The sequence below is a fragment of the Ruditapes philippinarum genome, unplaced genomic scaffold (assembly GCF_026571515.1).
Source record: "Ruditapes philippinarum isolate M1 unplaced genomic scaffold, ASM2657151v2 ctg2349_1_1_1_1, whole genome shotgun sequence".
In the NCBI taxonomy this organism is placed as follows: domain Eukaryota; kingdom Metazoa; phylum Mollusca; class Bivalvia; order Venerida; family Veneridae; genus Ruditapes; species Ruditapes philippinarum.
In genome coordinates this window covers 25986-44997 of record NW_026865513.1, presented here as the reverse complement: position 1 = coordinate 44997, position 19012 = coordinate 25986, and the positions used below count along the sequence as shown (strand labels likewise).

Genomic DNA, 19012 nt, shown 5'->3' with positions numbered 1-19012 from the left:
TTGTGTTGGTGCAAAGTTAAACTCAACCCCAAAAAATAAATAAATTGAGTCTTTATAGATTATATCAGTCACATACAAAACACTTGAGTAGAACCTTATATCTCATTTTACCTGGCTGGTATGAATCAATTTTATGTTTACAGCCAGGGTCAAACCTGAAGCAATAAAGGGGCTAGTGATTTTAAGTCAGCAACCTGTACCAAAAAGGTTAATATTTTTTTAAAGAAAAAGATTGTGCTATTTAGTATTAACTGTATGTTGATATGAGTAGATTTATATGAATCCTGTACATTTTATCAGATTAGTCGTAAGGAGATGTGTTATTTTTGTGTTTAAATTTTCAGACAGGTCAGCAAGCAAGATTTGATTTCCATGGTAACATTGTGTTTGCTGATGCAGATATACCAGTTAATGTGGGTCTACATCACCATGGTGATGAACCAGAGGTTAGTCTGTTTACTCACTGTACATTATATGGGATAAAAATTGACTCTTTAGAGCATATGTAAGTAAAACTATTATTTTGCAAAATACTTAGTCTTAGTAAAAACAATTTTATTAATTTTAATTTCAGATGACGTCAGTTTAAAGCACTGGAACAATATTTAATGTTATTTTATAGTACAGATGAGATCCCTCCCAAAGATTATGACGTTTTATACATGTAGATTTGTGCTTGCTTATCTCTATGGTGTAATAGTCTTTCTTAGTCCAATTAATTACTTTTGGATACATAGGAGAATGAGAATCCCTGTCCGTCAATAAATAGTAAGTTATTTTTAACACAGAGAGCAGGTTATACACTGGAGGAATTGTTTACACTGGCCAGAAGTACAAATAATCAGCAGAGAGTACTTGCCCTGAATACACTTAGTAAAGTTATCGAACAGGTGTGTACAACTATATTATATTGCTTGATTAGGTGTTCTGTCTACCTTTGAATTTTGTAAACTTAACAATAATAATTTATTACTTCTTAATTTTACTTTTGATTGTACAATGTATCTGTTTGTGGGTTTAATTACTAGAAGCTTCATGTTGCTGGTCCATAAGAATATTGGGACTGATTTCTCATAATATAATGTTATTGATTGTACTACCAATAAGATGTTAAAAAATAAGTATAAAATGTTTATATTTCTGCATCAAAAAAATTTTAATTTGCTAAAAGGATTTTCTAGCTATAGTCAACTTTGTTATGCCCTCACGGAAGTAATGCACTGAAGCGCACTTGAGATTCCCCTCCACCAGTAAGTCTGGAAAGTGGCCTTTACTGTGTTGGTGCAACCTTAAATCCAACAAAAAAGGCAGGGGGCATAGATTTGCCCTTATCCGTCCTGCTTTCATGCTGTCAATCTATAGACGGAAAAAATAGTGGATTGTCGGGGCATTAGCGAGCATCCTATGGACGCATTTCTAGTTATGCATTGAATATGATGTGTAATTTTTCCATTGATAGATTGATCCTGTGACCTTAGATTTAAATAACAATAGATTTGACAATTTGTTTTTTGTTAACAAATAATTATGTTTTGGTGAAATTCTTATTGCTAATTTATTAATCTGATGATCAGAGTTAGACATCCATTAAAAAGTGAATTTAAGAATACCTAGTATGTGGTTTATTTCTAGGCAAAGAATGGGAACTTGGAAAAGATGGTACAGACGCCAATTTTGGCTAGCATTATTGATGCTGGTGTGATATTTCTGTTCCGCTGGTCACTAGATGACACTGTTGAATCTGTGCTAGCAGCAGCTGTGATAGCCCTCAATTCTCTTCTTGTCAATCAAGCTGATGAGGTATGTGCTAGAGTTCTCTCCCTTTATTTAACCTTTATATTGAAGTTTTCTTGCATATCTGACAGACTGGTTTTACCCATGCAGGAAATTTTATCTGGCATCGGTGGTGCCAGATGAGTCACATGCTGTTCAATGGCGTTATTTTAGCGCATTTTATGAATGAACCCCATTATCATCATTTTGGCACATTTTGATTGAAACTAAGGGTACCCGCCCATGGGCTGCAACTTTCCTACCATTGGGAAGGATATTCTGCTCTGTACTGTAACAAAGGTCAAATATTATTACTCTCCTTTCATTTAACATTATATTCTTGAATTCATAAACATAAATATTCATCATGCTTTGGATTTAGTTATTTTTATGTAGTTAAATCCAAAACAAATAGTATAGAGTTCTTGACTAATAATTAAAATGTATTGACTTCAAAACTACAATATGAAAAAAACAAACAACACTACCCCCCTGGTTTGGTGATTGTTCTATACCTCTGTGAGTAGGATAGAGTTTTTTCAGAGTGTGTAGTTTTACACACTTGTCGTTACTGGTGCCATAGGCTAGATTTATTGTTGCCAGCACTTAACTGTTTGATCTTTTGATTTCTTTTTTACAAAACTTTTACATATTCCAGTTTTATTTAGGAGGTAAATTCCGATCCTGACTGTATATAACTGTTATACTGTGTAATTGTCAGAAAAGTTGAAAACATAAATAAGATTTTCATAGATAAAGAAAGATGCATTTCATAGATAAACATGTATTTGCAAAGCTAACTATTTCGTTACAGGTTGCACTCGAGAAAGTTTTCCACTGGTTTCAAGGTTACAGAGTGGCTTGGCAAGCTCCTGCTAAACCAGAGCAAGTAGGAATAAAGCTTCCTGGTGAAGCAGAAGAAACTCCGGATCAGTCAGATGCAGAGCTTGCTAAACATGATCTGATTCAGGTGAATAACATAATGATGTGCTATGACCTTGGTATGCCCTTACTATCATGCCTTAAATAAGTCAAGGATTTTGACTGCTAAAAAAATGATTTTGCGAATATAATTGAAATACTTAATTTGTCTTCTTAGTGCAGTAACCATTTAACTGCTATTAAATTTGATAGGAGTTAAGCTGTTACTCAAAGGATATCAGAGATATATAAATGGCATAACTTATCAGTAAAATAGCAGTAAAAAAGATGTTGTAAACACAGTTGTTTGTTTCCCCTCCTTTTACTTGCTGAAAAAAATCTTTGCATAAAATCCAAGGAAAAGTTTGAATATTTTATGCAAAATGATAGGAATTACTATTTCAATCACCTCATTAGAAGAAAGAGAACATTCTGGAAATGAATATGATTATATCTGATGATGTGCTTCTCTAGAAAGTGTTAGAAGTAATTGGTGTATATTATATTTTCAGGCATTAGGCAGCAGAATGAACCTGATACAGCGTCTAACCTACATTCTACAGAATGTTAAACCACAGGCACCGGTTGTAATTGCAGTATTACAAATTCTTACAAGACTTTGTAGACATTCAAAACAATTAGCATACCAGGTAAGCATGACTCTGTTCTTGTTACTGATAAAAAAAAATTTCTTCCAAGGCCTCTTTGACTTAGGGGTTTATGTTGCTGATTGCATGATAACTGTCAAGGCTTTTTGAAATTAGGAATTATATTTAGGAAAATGTTTTCCTTTCCTATTGTTATTGCATGGTTTGAGTTTAGATGTGCAGTAATATTATCATAAAGGCTGGTAGGCTTGAGAGATTATTAGTAAGTACAAAGCATTTGAATGATAAAGCATGCATTATTGTACTATTTCGTGACATCATTTGGTTTATTAACATAACAGATGATGTCATATTGTGTGTAAGCATTTTTTTCTTTATTCTAAGCATTATTATCATATGTAATAATGCACATTTATTTTGTTTGTTTGATATGTAAATACAGTCAATTCTGTGTTAAAGACCACCTCTGAATATAGATAACCCTGCAAATAAGGGCCACTTTTAGACAACCTTTTCTGAATAAAATAGAGTAAAGTAACCTCTACATAAAGACCACTTGCCTGTAAATACCATTATTTGTCTCTCTTCCGTTGGTGGCCTTTGTTTACATGTTTAACTATAATATGGAAGCTTGTTAAAATGCAAAGATTTGTTTTGCAGATTGTTTTAGAATACATGTATCTTTACAATTAAGCTGTCCAATTTTAGTTTGAGACAAATTTTAGTAGGCAAGTGTATACGGATTGGAAATGATATGTTCCTCTCTGAAGGCATTGTATATTTTGTTTTTACAGGTTTTTAATTACAAAGGATTACTTGAGCTGGTGATAAAAGAATTTTTGCCAATCACCTGGCAAACAGAAGGTAATGCTATCATCCTAATTCATGTTTTATAAATTGTGATGTTGACAATGATTTCAATAGATAAATTTTAATATATATTGTGGGAGAAAACAGTATGATGAGGTTGAGTCCTAATGGAATTAGGACAGCACCAGTATTGTTTCAGTTCCAATAATTAGACATGAGAGTGATTTAGATAAATTTCAAGCTTTTATCCCAAGTAAGTTTAAATGAATTTGTTTGAATTAATACTTTTTCTGACTGGAGCCTATAGAGGTAATGAGCAAGGGATGAAAGTTTGTGACTTTAACAACTGCGTCACACAGAGCCCCCTCCATTACAAACATAAATAACAGCACAATCAGAAATATATTGTATTTTTTCATCAAATACAGGTGTGCAGGAACCAGTGAGTAATGTTTATGGGATTCCACTAAAGGAGGCAATGGCATTGATGTGTACACTTTGTCAAGCCGGGAAAAACATGGCTGCAATGTTGGTAATAAATTCTTACTTCATATCTTTTATTTGAAATATCAGACTGTTATATTGGCCAAGAAATGCTTGTATTTATTGAGTCAGCTTTTTTTTACGGTTAGCTCTTATCAAATAAAATGACATGGTGTGTTGGCAATATTTATATCTAAATAATACATGTATTTAGGCAACATAACAGGGGTCTGTACAGATTTTGCAACTTCATCACATACCAAGATTGAAATGTAAAAATAAACTTGAATATTAAATTGTTTTACATTAACTTAAAAGGTATGTGCAACCAAAATAGAAATTAAGGACTGCACATGTATATACGTGTAGATGTTAGTTCAAATAGCATATCTTAGCCTCCAATCATTTGAAATTACATGGATATACATGTATAATTACTAGAAAAAGTGACTGGACATAATGTTGCGATGATATGCATATTATTACTTTTTGTAGAATAAAAGATTGTTAACATGTATTAAATTTCTGTTAAATTGTTTCACTGTACCCATTTCACTACATGTACACTGTATTTTGTATTATAACAATTCATTTTACATTATATATAATAGTTGTCAAAGTTCAAACTGGAGGAAAGGATGTTGAGATATCTGATGACTGACATAAAGTATGTTAAATCCATAATGTTTGCCTTTTATTTTTCAAAATATTTAAAGTGAATTGGCCTATAATGGACGGTCTGTAACTAGAGGGTTAATAAATCTTTTTAGTACATTAATATCTGGAGATGCATTTATACTTTAAAGTCCTGGCTGGGCATTTCTTTTTTTTCTTTTTTTAAAGAAATATTTTAGAAGACTTTTCCAGTGATACATTTCTATGCTTTTATCAATGTTTAAAAGACTTACGGAAAATGTACCCATTGTAGATCAATCCACTTTAAGAAAGGAGGACCTTGTGGTCAAGTCTCTAACATAGCTGATTGTGAAACGTGAAGGCATAGGTTTGAATCTCGACAGGAATGTTTATGTAAGCTGATATGAACCATTCCTGAGTACACTCCCTTGAATAGATCAGCAGTGGCATCATATGAGGAAACATGGAAATAATCCCTGTAGGGTTCAAACCTATGATCCCTGTGTTAGAGGCAGAATCCTCTACCACAAGGCCAACACTCCCCTGAGATTTTTATAGTGTGAGAAAGCAAGCTTATGGATGGTTGCTGATTATTATAAAATTTCTGTACAAGCCATAAATAATGCAAAGAAGGAAATATATGGTCTTATAGTGCCAGTATTGCTGATAAAGCTCTGTATGAACCTGTTACACAGTGTGACTTACAACCCAATCTCAATCCATCCCATAAAATAAAAAGAATTAAGCTAAAATGCTTGCATGAGGTCATAATATTTATGCCCCCGCCATGTAATGGCCGGGGCATATAGTGTTACCCTGTTCCGTCATTCCGTCCTTCCGTCATTCTGTCATTCCGTCATCATCAGTTTCCGTTCATTATCTTAAGAACGGTTGCACACATTAAACTCAAATTTGACATATGGATATGTCATGAGAAAATACAGGTCAAGTTCGAATTTGGTCATGGTTGGATGATTTTTTGGCAGAGTTAAGTCTGTTTCACTTTGAAAATAATATAGATACATCTTAGGAATAAGCAGTTTAAGTTTGAATTTGGTCATGGTTCAATGATTTTAGACAAACTTATCTTTCCTGAATGTTGGAAAAATTTTGAACTTTCAGTTTCAGCACTCATACTTTTAACCATTATTTTTGCTACAAATATGCAATATGCTATTTTCAAAAGGTTAAGACTGATTAATTTAGTGCCTTGAACATTGTATGAAAATGGTTTGTGTTAACATTATAAAGTTTTAAGGGCTTTGAACTTAAAATGAAAAAAATAATTAATGCACCATCTGAAATTTTTGCTGCATGTGGGGGCATCCGTGGCATGATGACACATTTCTAGTATTTTAAAAAGATAATAAATATTAATAGCTTTGTTGGTCCTTGTCTGTATTTTAACATACCAGACGTTACAATATATACATGTATTACAGGAGTTTCGGACTGCCTCACATTGAAGCTCATGGTCTAAAGTTAGAATGTCTGAACTTATGGAAGGTTTGTTTGTCATATGGACTGGCTGATAATATATACATGTAAGAGGTTTGATTAATTAAAAATTACTATTTGTATTTCAGTAGTATAAATACAAAAGATAGAGTGAGTGTGAGTCTTGAAAATATGAAATTAAAGATGAATGGAAAAGTACATTTTGCAAGTTCTGACACATAATTTTTCTCATAAGTTTGAAATATATACTTGATCATCATTTTAGTTAATAATCAGATCATGCAAGCATCTGTGTTTATTTGGGCCTGCATTTAGTTAATGTTGCTGGCTCTTGTTGAGTTTTCCTGTCATATTTGATACTGTTACTGAGCTAAATCTAGTGTTGACAACATTTTCTAAAAATATTGTTCTTCTCAAACAAACTACATGTTAGGGCATGGTCAAAACAATTGTTGAAACAGATTGATAAACTTCCACTATTTTAGTGAAATAATAGTGTTTGTGATAGAAACACAGACATATTCTGAAATACCATACAATATTGGATTGATTATATTTTTCAGAGAGTATTATCCACTGATAGTTGAGATATTGAGGAATTATGACGGAATATTTGATCGTACCACAGAGGATCAAGACAGAGTTGCAGCCCTTGTCTCGTGTCTAGAGATGGCAGTATGTGTTGCCAGTACTCTGAGAAAACCACAAACATTTAAACATAGGTAAAAAATTCAATTGCGCTGTGAAATTGCTTAGAGAAGCATATATTTGCTGGTTTTACATTCCTGTCAATTTTATGGAATGTTTCTTTTATCATGGCCTTTTTCTTAAGTATTTGGAATAAAGATCTGTTTCCCAAATTCAATCTGAATGAATCATTTTTTTTTTTTGAAGAATTGAATTTTAGTTTTCTGGGTTTTTTTTGGGGGGGGGGGGATGGATGGGGTTGACAATTGAATGACTATTTTCAGTAATAATAAGGTTATACAACAGAATGATCATATTAAAAAAAAAGTAACAATATACATGTATATGTTTCTATTTGTAGTCAAGATGGAGAAGATATTGAAGTTGAAAGATCAGAGGATGTTGTCATGGCAATAATCAATTGGACTCATGTTGCAGATCTCATTCAGCCAATCAAGATCATGCTTTCATCAATGTTAAGAGAGCTTGCGACTAGTTACCAGATTAAGGTGTGACTACTTGTTTTGTACTATAGGGCTTGTTTATCCAGAAATTAATGATTTGTATCAAATTTGTTGAAATTAAGTCTGGAAAAGGAATCAACTTCAATAAGAGTGCTTATGTTTGGCATTGAAAAAACATGTGATTGGTTCATTATTGTTATTTTGGATTAAAACATAATTTGGTATTGGGTATAGCTTTTCTAGTGGGATATTTGAGAAAGGTAGAAATTTGCCTGTCTTTTCATTAAGCAGAAATAACTAAAATCAAAATTAAAGTTCCATATATAATGATTCAGATTAAAGTTCCATATATAATGAAATAAAATGTAAAGCTATGCTAAGAAATGAGAAAAAATAGGAACAGTTTAAGTTGTTCTATCAACATGTTATTGTGTTATGTCTGTGTCTCATTGCTACAGGATATATAATTTTAAATGGTATATAGTTTCAGTTGAATTTTATATCAATATAACAAGATACATGTGTATATGTGTAATACAGTTTTGTTTTGAAATAATATCACCTAATGCGTTAAATATGATGAATTGTAATTCTTGTTTCACTTTTAGAAACAGAACCTGCAGTTGCCGATTTCTTGCCTAAACTTTATCACTACTTACTATGTTCACTGTCAGTCACAGGTAAATCTTTGATCATTTCTTTATTAAGTTTTAACCTACATGCTGTACCTTTTTTACCTTCATTGTGTTGAAAACTGGAAGTTTTAGTTTGATTGTAAAAAAAACTATAAGCTTATAGACACCCTCTTGAAAGGAATTTAGTTGATACAAATTTATTTTAGTTTAATTGTCTAAGAAGCTATAAGCTTATAGAAACACTCTGGAATCCAAACCTGGAACCAACATTTGCTACATTTGAAGTACTAAGCATTTGCAAACTGAAACAATGCCTTGCTCCTGAAGGGGTTCAAACCCATGCAGCTAGCAAATTTTAGATTTGTAGTCAGACATGTAAACCAGTCGGCCACCACGCCACTCTTAAAGGAATTTGAACTTACAATTGGTAATTTAAATTGTTCTGTAAAAAGTTTGAACCATGTGAAAAGTTAAGGTCAAGTTGATATTTCTTTAAAAAAAAAGGTATATTTTTAATGTATTTTTGAAGTTACATGGTGCTGATATAGTGACCAGTTTACAAGAAATGCAGCAAATTTACACAGACTGTGTCCAACACTGGAACTCTATAGGATTTTCTTCAATACTTTCTAAACTCAGGTACCTTCCTTGATAATGAGATAATTATATTGTACCAGTCAAAAGCACTTAAAGCTTTCATTTTTAGTTGGACTATTTAAAGAATAGGGAGAGCTATTGTGCTCACTCAGTCATTGGCGAATGTGTTGGCATCAAATTCAGTCACACTGTTGTTATTAAGTTTATATTTTCAAATTAGTATCTGAAGGGAATGGGTTAAAATTTCAACCTCAAAGTGGATTTTGACAGAATTATGGCCCTTTAAATTGTACATTTTCAAGGCTCTTGTTTTTCTATCAAGCACTCAGAAAAGTCAAACATGCTGTCATATAAACAACTCTTGTTACAACTTTTCGAACTTAAAACTTGCCAAATCATATATATAAATTACTTCTGATATTGTGTGTTTAAGATGTTTTTGTTTTGTTGTTATTGTTCTTTTTTTTAAAATTTATACTTTCAATTTCAGTTCTCATTCAAGCATTCTTAATGAAACAAAACGGTTTGAGGAATGCAGTTGTCTTCCTGAATATGGCAGCTCTTCAGTAAATGAAGATCAGTTTGTTTCTGTAGTGAGAGCCCAGTCTTCCTGTGGCTTTCTAACAGCCTGGTACAGAATGGTTTACAGCTTTGCTAAAGTGCACAGGGGCTTACAGTCTGTAAATCAGGTAGTGTGAAACAAATAAACATTTTTAATAAGAGAATATATCATAATAATATTATAATGCTTTTAATATGTTAGTTATAAAAGTCTCTGATGACATATACAGTTGATTCTACCTTGAATGAGATCAGTAACAAAAACAAAAATCAAAGTTTCATATTTTTCTGAAACTGTATAACAAATTTACAGACTCCTTTAGTATAAAAGTTGTTAATGATGCATAATTTAAACCTCTTTTTACCTGCTCTTGTGATTGCATACCATTAAAAGTGTTTTACTCTTTAATGTAAGAAATTATCCCACTAGTTTGCAGAAGGTAGTTGACATTTGATGCCTTTGTTTCATCAGTAATGACTATAAGTGGCCTTAAAACTATTACCTTCACACGGTTGTTTTGTGACCTTAATAGGAACGGGCCTCAACATTACAGTATCTGTTCACAGCTATAATCAATGTTTACAATATAAAATGTTGCAAAGGTTTAAAATTTTAGCAGGATTTTGAACAGCTGGTATCTCCCACCCACAAGACATGTCATCATCTCATTCCAAAGCCGTCATTGATGAAAAATTTTATGTCGATATATCAAAAGACAAATATCGACGATATATCGACTTTAACAGTAAATACAATGAAAAACATTTAAATATGTGTTATAAATTAGGATCATGGTGTTATACATGCTGGTATTAGACATAACAAATACAGCAAACTAACAGAAAGTTTGTTTTTTCTGTTGTTTTTGTCTTTGACATTTGAAGACTGAGTTTAAAGTTCAAGTTAGCCAATGACAGGAAAAAAGTGACTTCTCTTATTAGGCAAAATAGAGAGGTATATTCACTAACAGAAATAAATAAATAAATTTTAGCTTGTATCAATATTTAAAAGTGTGTATTGGAAGATGAATATCGATGATATATCGATATTGCGATATTCAGTGACAGCCCTATCTCATTCTATGAAAATGTTTTTAATGCATCAACCTGTATTGAGTTTTATTTTTTATGACACTTTATTTCAAAGACACTCATAGTTATAACCAATTGTGTGTGGGAGAGTAGCTTTAAAACCCTGCTGATGGGCGTATTGTTTTTCTGTGCTTTATAGGTATTTTAAGTCTGGAAATACATGTATATGAAGTTATGAACTTCTTGTGTGATATATATATACTTTTATTGTAATAAAACAAGCATTTCATATCTTAAATGATGCTACCAATGAAAGACTTGTCATGAATAAAATTGTTCCTAGGTAAAATGTGATATCAATGAAGAAATTTTACCAGTAAATACAAGAAAATATATCAATGTTTTAAGCTCGAAGCAGACAGCATAGTTTCTCCATTGACAATGCTGCAGAGTACAGATCTTTGGAATTACCTTCGCAAGATTGCTGCCGTCAAACTACATCATCAAAACTACTTCACAAGATTTGAGACTTTCCTTCTCTACTTCATTGTAAAATTGGCAACCTTAATGGTAATGTATAATTGCTATTTATACATTTGTCTTTATCATTATTAAATTCGTACCCTGTGAGATTTCTTTAAATGACTTAATCCTAGTAAAGTTGTTTTTTTTAATGACTTTTTAGCTCACCTGTCACAAAGTGACAGGGTGAGCTTTTGTGATCGCTTTTCGTCCGGCGTCCGTCCGTCCGTAAACTTTTACTTTAAATGACATCTCAGAAACCGCTGAGCCAATTTCATCCAAACTTCACAGGAATGTTCCTTTGGTGGTCACCTTTAAAAATTGTTCAAAGAATTTAATTCCATGCAGAACACTGGTTGTTGATAAAAAATGCCATGGCAACCGATAGAAAAAACTTAAAATATCTTCTTTAAAAAAACCCAAAGAGGTAGAGCTTAGATATTTGGCATGAAACATCTTCTAGTGGGTGTCTACCAAGTTTGTTCAAATAAAATCCTAGGGTCAAAATTGGCCCGCCCCAAGGGTCATTGTTTTTCTCTATATGCATATAGTAAAAACTTATAAAATCTTCTTTTAAAGAACCCAAAGAGCTAGAGCTAAGATATTTAGCATGAAACATCTTCTAATAAGTGTCTATCAAGTTTGTTCAAATAAAAGCCCTGGGGTCAAAATTGGCCCCGCCCCAGGGGGTCATTGATTTTCCCTATATTCATATAGTAAAAACTTATAAAATCTTCTTTTAAAGAACCCAAAGAGCTTAGTGAGAGCTAAGATATTTAGCATGAAACATATTCTAATGGGTGTCTAGCAAATTTGTTCAAATAAGAGCCCTGGGGTCAAAATTTGCCCTGCCCCTGGGGTCATTGATTTTCCTTATATGTGTATAGCAAAAACTTAAAAATCTTCTTTGAAAAACCCAAATAGCTAGAGTTAAGATATAAAGCATGAAACATCTTCCAGTTAGTGTCTTCAAAGTTTGTTCAAATAAAAGCCCTAGGGTCGAAATGTGCCCTGCCCCGGGGGACATTGATTTTCCTAATATGTGTATAGCAAAAACTCTTCTTTGAAAAACCCAGATAGCTAGAGTTAAGATATTAAGCATGAAACATCTTCCAGTTAGTGTCTTCAAAGTTTGTTCAAATAAAAGCCTTGGGGTCAAAATTGGTCCTGCCCCGGGGGACATTGATTTTCCTAATATGTGTATAGCAAAAACTTAAAAATCTTCTTTGAAAAAAAAAACAAATTGCTAGAGTTTAGATATTAAGCATGAAACATCTTCTAGTGAGTGTCTTCAAAGTTTGTTAAAAAAAGCCCTGGGGGCAAAACTGGCCCCGCCCTAGGGGTGTCATTGCTTTGAACTATATGTGTATATTTAAAACTTTTAAAATCTTTTTTTTTAAAAACTCAACAAGCTAGACCTTAGATGTTTTGCATGAAACATCTTGTAATGGGTGTCTACCAAGTTTGTTCAAATAAAAGCCCTGGGGTTTAAACTGGCCCCACTCTGGGGGCCTATATACAGGTGAGCGACTTCAGGGCCATTATGGCCCTCTTGTTTTATTATTATGATTGGAATAAAATACTTAACTCATGCGGACAGTAGTGTAAAAACTGGTAAAGCTAACACAGATGTTAACACACGTTTTTCAGAAGTCACTGCCAAAGGCCTATAACACTCACATGGATTTTGACAGAATTATGGCTTTTTTTGAACTAAGAAAATTCTATATTACCCAGACTCTTGTTTTACTATCAAGCACTGCGAGTAGTCGAGCTTACTGTCCTAGTGACAGCTCTTGTTTTATCTGAGTTCTGTAGTTTTGACAGCAGCATTTATTAAACTTCAGTTATTAAAAACAAGCTTTTATAGACAGATTTCAGTGAATTTATTGGTATATTTATGTATTATATCACATATTTGCAGCCATCAGCATGTGGCAGTATTGATATGTCAGTTGTCCACCAGGTGGCTCTGAAGTTACTAACATCTGTACAACATGGTGACGAATATCTCATACATGATTTACTCTCTACTGTCATTTTTGATCCAGTATTCTTTGAGTAAGTTAATGATATTTTCTAATGTACTTTAATAATGGAATGCCCCTTGTAGCAGAATTATTGCCTTTACAGCTTGAGGGATCAGAATTGGGTGATCATAAGAGGCAACTAAATGAGTTGGAATTACTACAGTCTGTGCATCTCTTAGCTCCAGCAGGTGAGATGGTTTTGCCACCTGGTGTTGCTTGTAGCACACATATAGTTAGCCAAAATCATCTTTCCTGTTTAAGTGCCATATGATATATACAGTGTTGGTGCCCAGTAAAACCAAACAGAAAAAAAAAATCTTAATGGAACTGTCCTGTTTTCAATTTGGAACTGTCCCTTTTTTAGTCTGAAAAATATAGATGTTAATTTATATATTAGAATGAAATTGAGCATCAAACAGTATAAACAGTGACCAGACTACATATATACATAGATATGCTGCCGATTTGGCTCTATATTGGTCCACATGGCTGGTTTATGGATACTGCTGCCTTAACTTACTCAGTAATTTAGTTAATTATTTCTTGCTAAACTTTTAAAAGTGACATATTCATTTAGTGTTGTTTTTTAATTATTTTAGATCTGAGTCAGCAGACACGTCAGCAGATAGACTAGGGGAGATGACTTTGTCTACACCAATACATCTACAAACAGTAACAGCAGAACAAATAGAGATTGTAACAGAAGAGTTAGTTAAAGAAGCAAAGCAAAACCTGAATTCTATCAGGGCTGCATACCTGGCAGCATTCAGCTACAGTGAGCAGCAAGTGTTACTATCAAGGTAATCTACTTTAACTCAGATATTTATCCAATGATTTTAAAAGTTATTATGAAATATGACCCTTACTCTTGGGATAATTCATGTTAACCATGTTTTGCTCCAAAATTGGAAATTATGTCAAGGGGACTGTAGCTTAGACTTGTTCCCTTAGTTACGAAAATATTGCCTTGTCTGCAAATACAAACAGCTCAAACATTTTACAACAATTACCACTTTTGGCATAGCTATTTCATCACAAAATTTTAATCTAACAATTGAGGGAGGGGAAATGTGTGGTGGGATAATTCAGTGTTATTCAGGAAGTTGAGAAGTAAAAGTACTTAATTGGGTAGCCAATAGTATTATGTTAGCCAGGTTACATGACAGTTTGGGCTTTTCCAGATTTACTCTGGTAGAAAAGGCAAAGTCTTGGTGTTAAACACTGTGTTAATAATTTGGATATATCGCAATATTGTGATTTTGTGTCTCTTGTTATAAACTTTTCAGGAGTCATTATGTAGGTGACACCATGGCAACAAAAGATTGTTTTACCTCCAATATTGGAGAGTCTGTGATGCCAAATGATTGGATATTTCTTCCTCTAATAGACCTCTATAACAAGTACAGCACTGTGTAAGCATGCCTTTTTATTTCACTTCCATTCATACAAATTTAAGCATTTAATAGTTTTCAGTTCATTATATTTACATGAAGAATATGCATTTGACATTCAACTTTTTACCGACATAAAGACACATTATGCCTCAGAAAAGAATAAATCTTTACTTCTTTAGAAATGGCAAACATGAATATGAAGACTTTTAAAATATGGTTTAGAGCATGTTACATGCTTGTTACGCGAAAGTAGAAAGTAGGGATAGTTATGAAATAAAATGTACAAGTAGCAAAATGTAAACAAATTGATAATTTGACTTCCATACAAAATCACTATAACTATAATTACAAAAAAAAGCAACAGAAGAAAAAGATGATTCAGGTATTCAGCCAATGAATAACTTTTTGGAAACTATAGAAGTACACCAAAAATAAAAAGCTTTTGTGAAATGAAAATAAAAGCATTTCTGGGGCATAATGAATGGGCCTTTACATTTGAATTGAAAATACATGTATCTGAAACATTTGTTTTCCTTTCACTGTAGGTGTTACAGTGTATGGTAAACATTTATATTTCAGTGGAGCAGAGGTTCAGAATATTTTATCTAGCTCTCAGCTTGACACTGTCAGGTGTGTTTTACGATGGATATACCTGATGGAATCATATAGATCATTTGTGATAGAGGGAGTTTCTGTCACGCTGAAACTGTCACGCATCATGTGCGCGTTTCTTACAGGTATGTTTAGATTTGAATTTTAGTTAAAACTTATTTTCTTGAGGCAAGTAAAGTTGGTTCCTTTATAACTTATATTATACAAAAGGTAAGTATTACAAAAACTGTCAAAGAAGGTTTTGTTTGTTTGTTTGATTGGGTTTATGTCACACTGGCCCAATAAAGGTCATATGGCAACGTTCCAGCTTAACTGGTGGAGAAAGACCTCTCGTGCCCTTCAGTGCATAATTTCAGGCACGGATAGGCACCTAAGTAAAACCACCAACATTCTGTAAGCTAGCTGGATAGCTTCCTCACATGAAAGAATCCAAAGTCCCTGTTGGGATTTGAACCGACAGCAGTGAGGAGCAAGTGGTTTAAATTAAAGGTGAGAATGATGTTAAGTTTATTATGCTATTACCTATAGTTAATCAATAATCATCAATTCATTAAAGTTTGTGATCCTTAAGCTAAAAAATTTACAAATGTGTTGTTTTACATTTCAGGAAATGACATGTTTCTGGATCGAACAATACACTGTTTTCTGGCTGGATTACTGAGATTGTACTCTAAACCTGCTATACTTAACAAGATGAACTTCTCAGAAGATATTCCAGGTCTACCGTCATTCTATGACTTGTAAGTACACAACTTGTACTGATAATTATCTAGTTTTTTGCAAATCTAGTTAGACTTGTTGATTTTTAACAAAGAAAGTCTGCTTAAAGGATTTTTCAGCTTGTTAATTTAATAATGATGTTGTTACCCACAGAAATATAATGATTATGTAAACAGCCATTGAACGTAAAGTGAACCAAGGCAAGCATTCCTATGAACCCTGGTCCGCTTTTGGCTGGTACCTAACATGGGCTGAAAAAAACTCTTATTCTCATTATAATCACAAATTTTATTTAAAACAGTTTCAAAATGAATACTGGGCACATGACCTTTTTGCAAAAGCAGTTAGTGCAGTATTAACTTCATCAAACATAAAATATGGTTTTACTAGTATATGGGTATACATTTTTGTTTATTTTGATACTTTGAATAGGATTATTATATAATTTAGAGATAATTTTTTTATTTCAGATATATATCATTACTGCAGCAGTATGAGGCAGTATCATTTGGTGACTCATTATTTGCTTGCTACGTTATAATCCCACTTCAACAGAGACATAGTGTACAGTTCAGGAAAGCTATCTGGACAGAATACACAGGAATTTTGCGAACTCTTACACTCCCACTGAATGAGGTGATAATTGTTGTATTTAGTTTAGCCAGATTTTTACGAAAGCTTAAACCTCTATTTGACACTCTATTTGACCCTCTCTTGTTTTAATTTGCTTCCTTGAATCTACCTGTATAGGTGTCAGTAGAGGGAGCATGATAATGACCCCGGTAGGGCAACAGTGGTCTAGCAGTTAGGGTGGCTTACTGTAAATCTCCTCATATCACTGTAGGTTTGAGTCCCATCAGTGGACTTCATATTCTTATACATGCAGAAGCTAGCTAAAAGAAAGCTGATGGCTCTATTGAGTGCCCAACATAGATGTTGTCTTTCTAGGAATAAGGTTTTTTGCATTTACCGGCCATGATTTATATGACAGAGGTATATGCAATGTTTGTGTGTTTTTTACCCTAAACTTGGAACCAGAATTGATTAACCCTTGCCACTCAATGAAGCCATGCCAGTCAGTTTGTACACCTTTGTACAGTTTGACTAGGCCTTGAGGAAATAAAGCTTTATTCTGAGCTTTGTCTCAAATCTCAGGATTTTCATTGGTGAGTGTACATTCTGTGGATGTTTCTGACCAATGAAATACCCAAGATCTGAGTTTGGGCTTAGAGAATTTCTTTATAACTACGAAGCCAGGCTCTATACAATAGATAACTATTTTTGTATATTAAAACTCTTTAACTTCAAATGGACTGTTCCAAATTCAAAGTAGGACAAATCCATTGCACAAATTCAGGAGGTTTTGGGTTAACGGCTGGAAATACTCTGTATGAACTGAACTACATCATTGTGACATCAATTTCAACAGAAATGAATTCAGCATGTTATTTAAAATCCTGTATGTTTTTAAATATGTATATTTTTTATGTGTTTCAGTTACCGTTACCAGTTCAACTCTTCCTAGAGCCAGAGGAGACAAATGTGGAGTTGATACGTCTATATTACCAGAGCATGTTTGGTGGTACCCTGCGACCATGTTGGAGCCCTGTACTGTACCTAGTGGCGGTACATCATGTGAACAGATTCATGTATACACAGGATAAAACACATGTCAAACTGAAATCTACAATGATGTCACGAATATTGAAGTGCAAGAATGAGGTAACTTGCCGAGCTTTGTTTTCTTGTTTTATGAAAATGAGGCAAATATTATTAAACCTGTCGGCCCCCAAAATGTTGACAAGAAACCATAGGCTGAGTTTGATTTTAGGGTGGATAGGCAGTCCAAATAATACTGGGAGATCCAGTGTTGCATTCAACCTTTAATATCATGTCACACTTTAATTTAATTGTCTGAGGTGAAAAAGAATTAAGTTATGAAAATACTGAAAATTGAAAAACTATCAGCAGCTGTTGACAATTGTTATAAAAACTAGAACTGTGTCCAAAGGACACGGATGCCCCCACTGACAACATATATATGGTATATAGTGAAAATATCAACAAAGGGCCATAATTCTGTTAAATTTGGTTGCAGCAAAAATTCCTTCCTTTACTACCATCTACACATTAAGGTTGTTCATCCCTGGAAGTTTAAGCAAAATCTGCCATCCGGTTTAAGAGGAGTTGCGTTCACAAGATTTCGGGATGTACGGACAGACTGACGGACAGACGTACGGATGGATGGACAAGTGCAACGCTATATGCTACCACTCTGTGGGGGCATAAAAACTAATAATTGTAAAATGTAGACTTTGTAAAATTTACTAATCAATTTTATTGATAAATATTTCTGTTTTGATTTTTAAAAAATTTCTTTTCTTTTCTGGATGCATGCAACTTTAATGTTTTTATTTGTTTGTTTGTTGTAGGATTTAAAGAGACACTTAATGATGTACAAACAAGCTGATATTACCATGGCATTCGGAATGAAACTGTACGAGACCCTTCCAGCAATTAGACAAACATTTATAGATTCATTAAAAGTCTCGTGATTTGTGGAGTGTACAATAAGACCCAAGTGAATTTAAAGTCTGTTCCTGTGTTTGTACAGAAATATTATCATAGTTTTATATAATTGTGTCAAATGCATGGAGGGTCATCCAAGATCTTCCTCCATCAGTTAAGCTGGAACGTCACCATGTGACCTTAACTATGCTGGTGCGAATAACACCAAATAAAAATTGTTATATACATGTGTATACATTGTATATTAGATATGTATATGTGTGTTTCAAAACAAAGACGAATGTGCAATTGGATGAATTTCCTGATTAGTCTGTTTTTACTGTATAATACTTTATGCGAGTGTGAAACAGTGGTGTAAAACTAAGACTAAGATAAACTCTTCAGATGGAGAATCATTTGAAACAATATTAACTATTGCTATAACATTTCATTTTATAAGCAAGCACCTTCATCTCTGGACACAACATGTCTCTGTGAAAGAGCTTCATTTGTAATATCACATTTGCTTTTAAATAATAGTAAAGTAAAGAATTTGTTACA

General features: G+C 33.2%; 1 protein-coding gene across 1 annotated transcript in view; it reads left to right on the top strand.

Moving 5' to 3' along the window:
• Nucleotides 1–19012, top strand: part of LOC132729410 (RNA polymerase II-associated protein 1-like) — a 27623-nt gene extending 8611 nt beyond the window's left edge. The window contains exons 10-32 of the mRNA XM_060715178.1: nucleotides 345–446; nucleotides 789–890; nucleotides 1633–1800; nucleotides 2588–2743; nucleotides 3207–3344; nucleotides 4097–4166; nucleotides 4541–4644; nucleotides 5207–5262; nucleotides 6674–6775; nucleotides 7253–7411; nucleotides 7738–7885; nucleotides 8449–8520; nucleotides 9005–9114; nucleotides 9563–9761; nucleotides 11074–11235; nucleotides 13112–13248; nucleotides 13817–14017; nucleotides 14504–14629; nucleotides 15191–15348; nucleotides 15831–15963; nucleotides 16414–16579; nucleotides 17441–17665; nucleotides 18376–19012. Of these exons, the coding sequence (XP_060571161.1) occupies nucleotides 345–446; nucleotides 789–890; nucleotides 1633–1800; nucleotides 2588–2743; nucleotides 3207–3344; nucleotides 4097–4166; nucleotides 4541–4644; nucleotides 5207–5262; nucleotides 6674–6775; nucleotides 7253–7411; nucleotides 7738–7885; nucleotides 8449–8520; nucleotides 9005–9114; nucleotides 9563–9761; nucleotides 11074–11235; nucleotides 13112–13248; nucleotides 13817–14017; nucleotides 14504–14629; nucleotides 15191–15348; nucleotides 15831–15963; nucleotides 16414–16579; nucleotides 17441–17665; nucleotides 18376–18498 (3117 nt within the window). The 3' untranslated portion in view covers nucleotides 18499–19012. The remainder of the gene's footprint in view (nucleotides 1–344; nucleotides 447–788; nucleotides 891–1632; nucleotides 1801–2587; nucleotides 2744–3206; nucleotides 3345–4096; nucleotides 4167–4540; nucleotides 4645–5206; nucleotides 5263–6673; nucleotides 6776–7252; nucleotides 7412–7737; nucleotides 7886–8448; nucleotides 8521–9004; nucleotides 9115–9562; nucleotides 9762–11073; nucleotides 11236–13111; nucleotides 13249–13816; nucleotides 14018–14503; nucleotides 14630–15190; nucleotides 15349–15830; nucleotides 15964–16413; nucleotides 16580–17440; nucleotides 17666–18375) is intronic.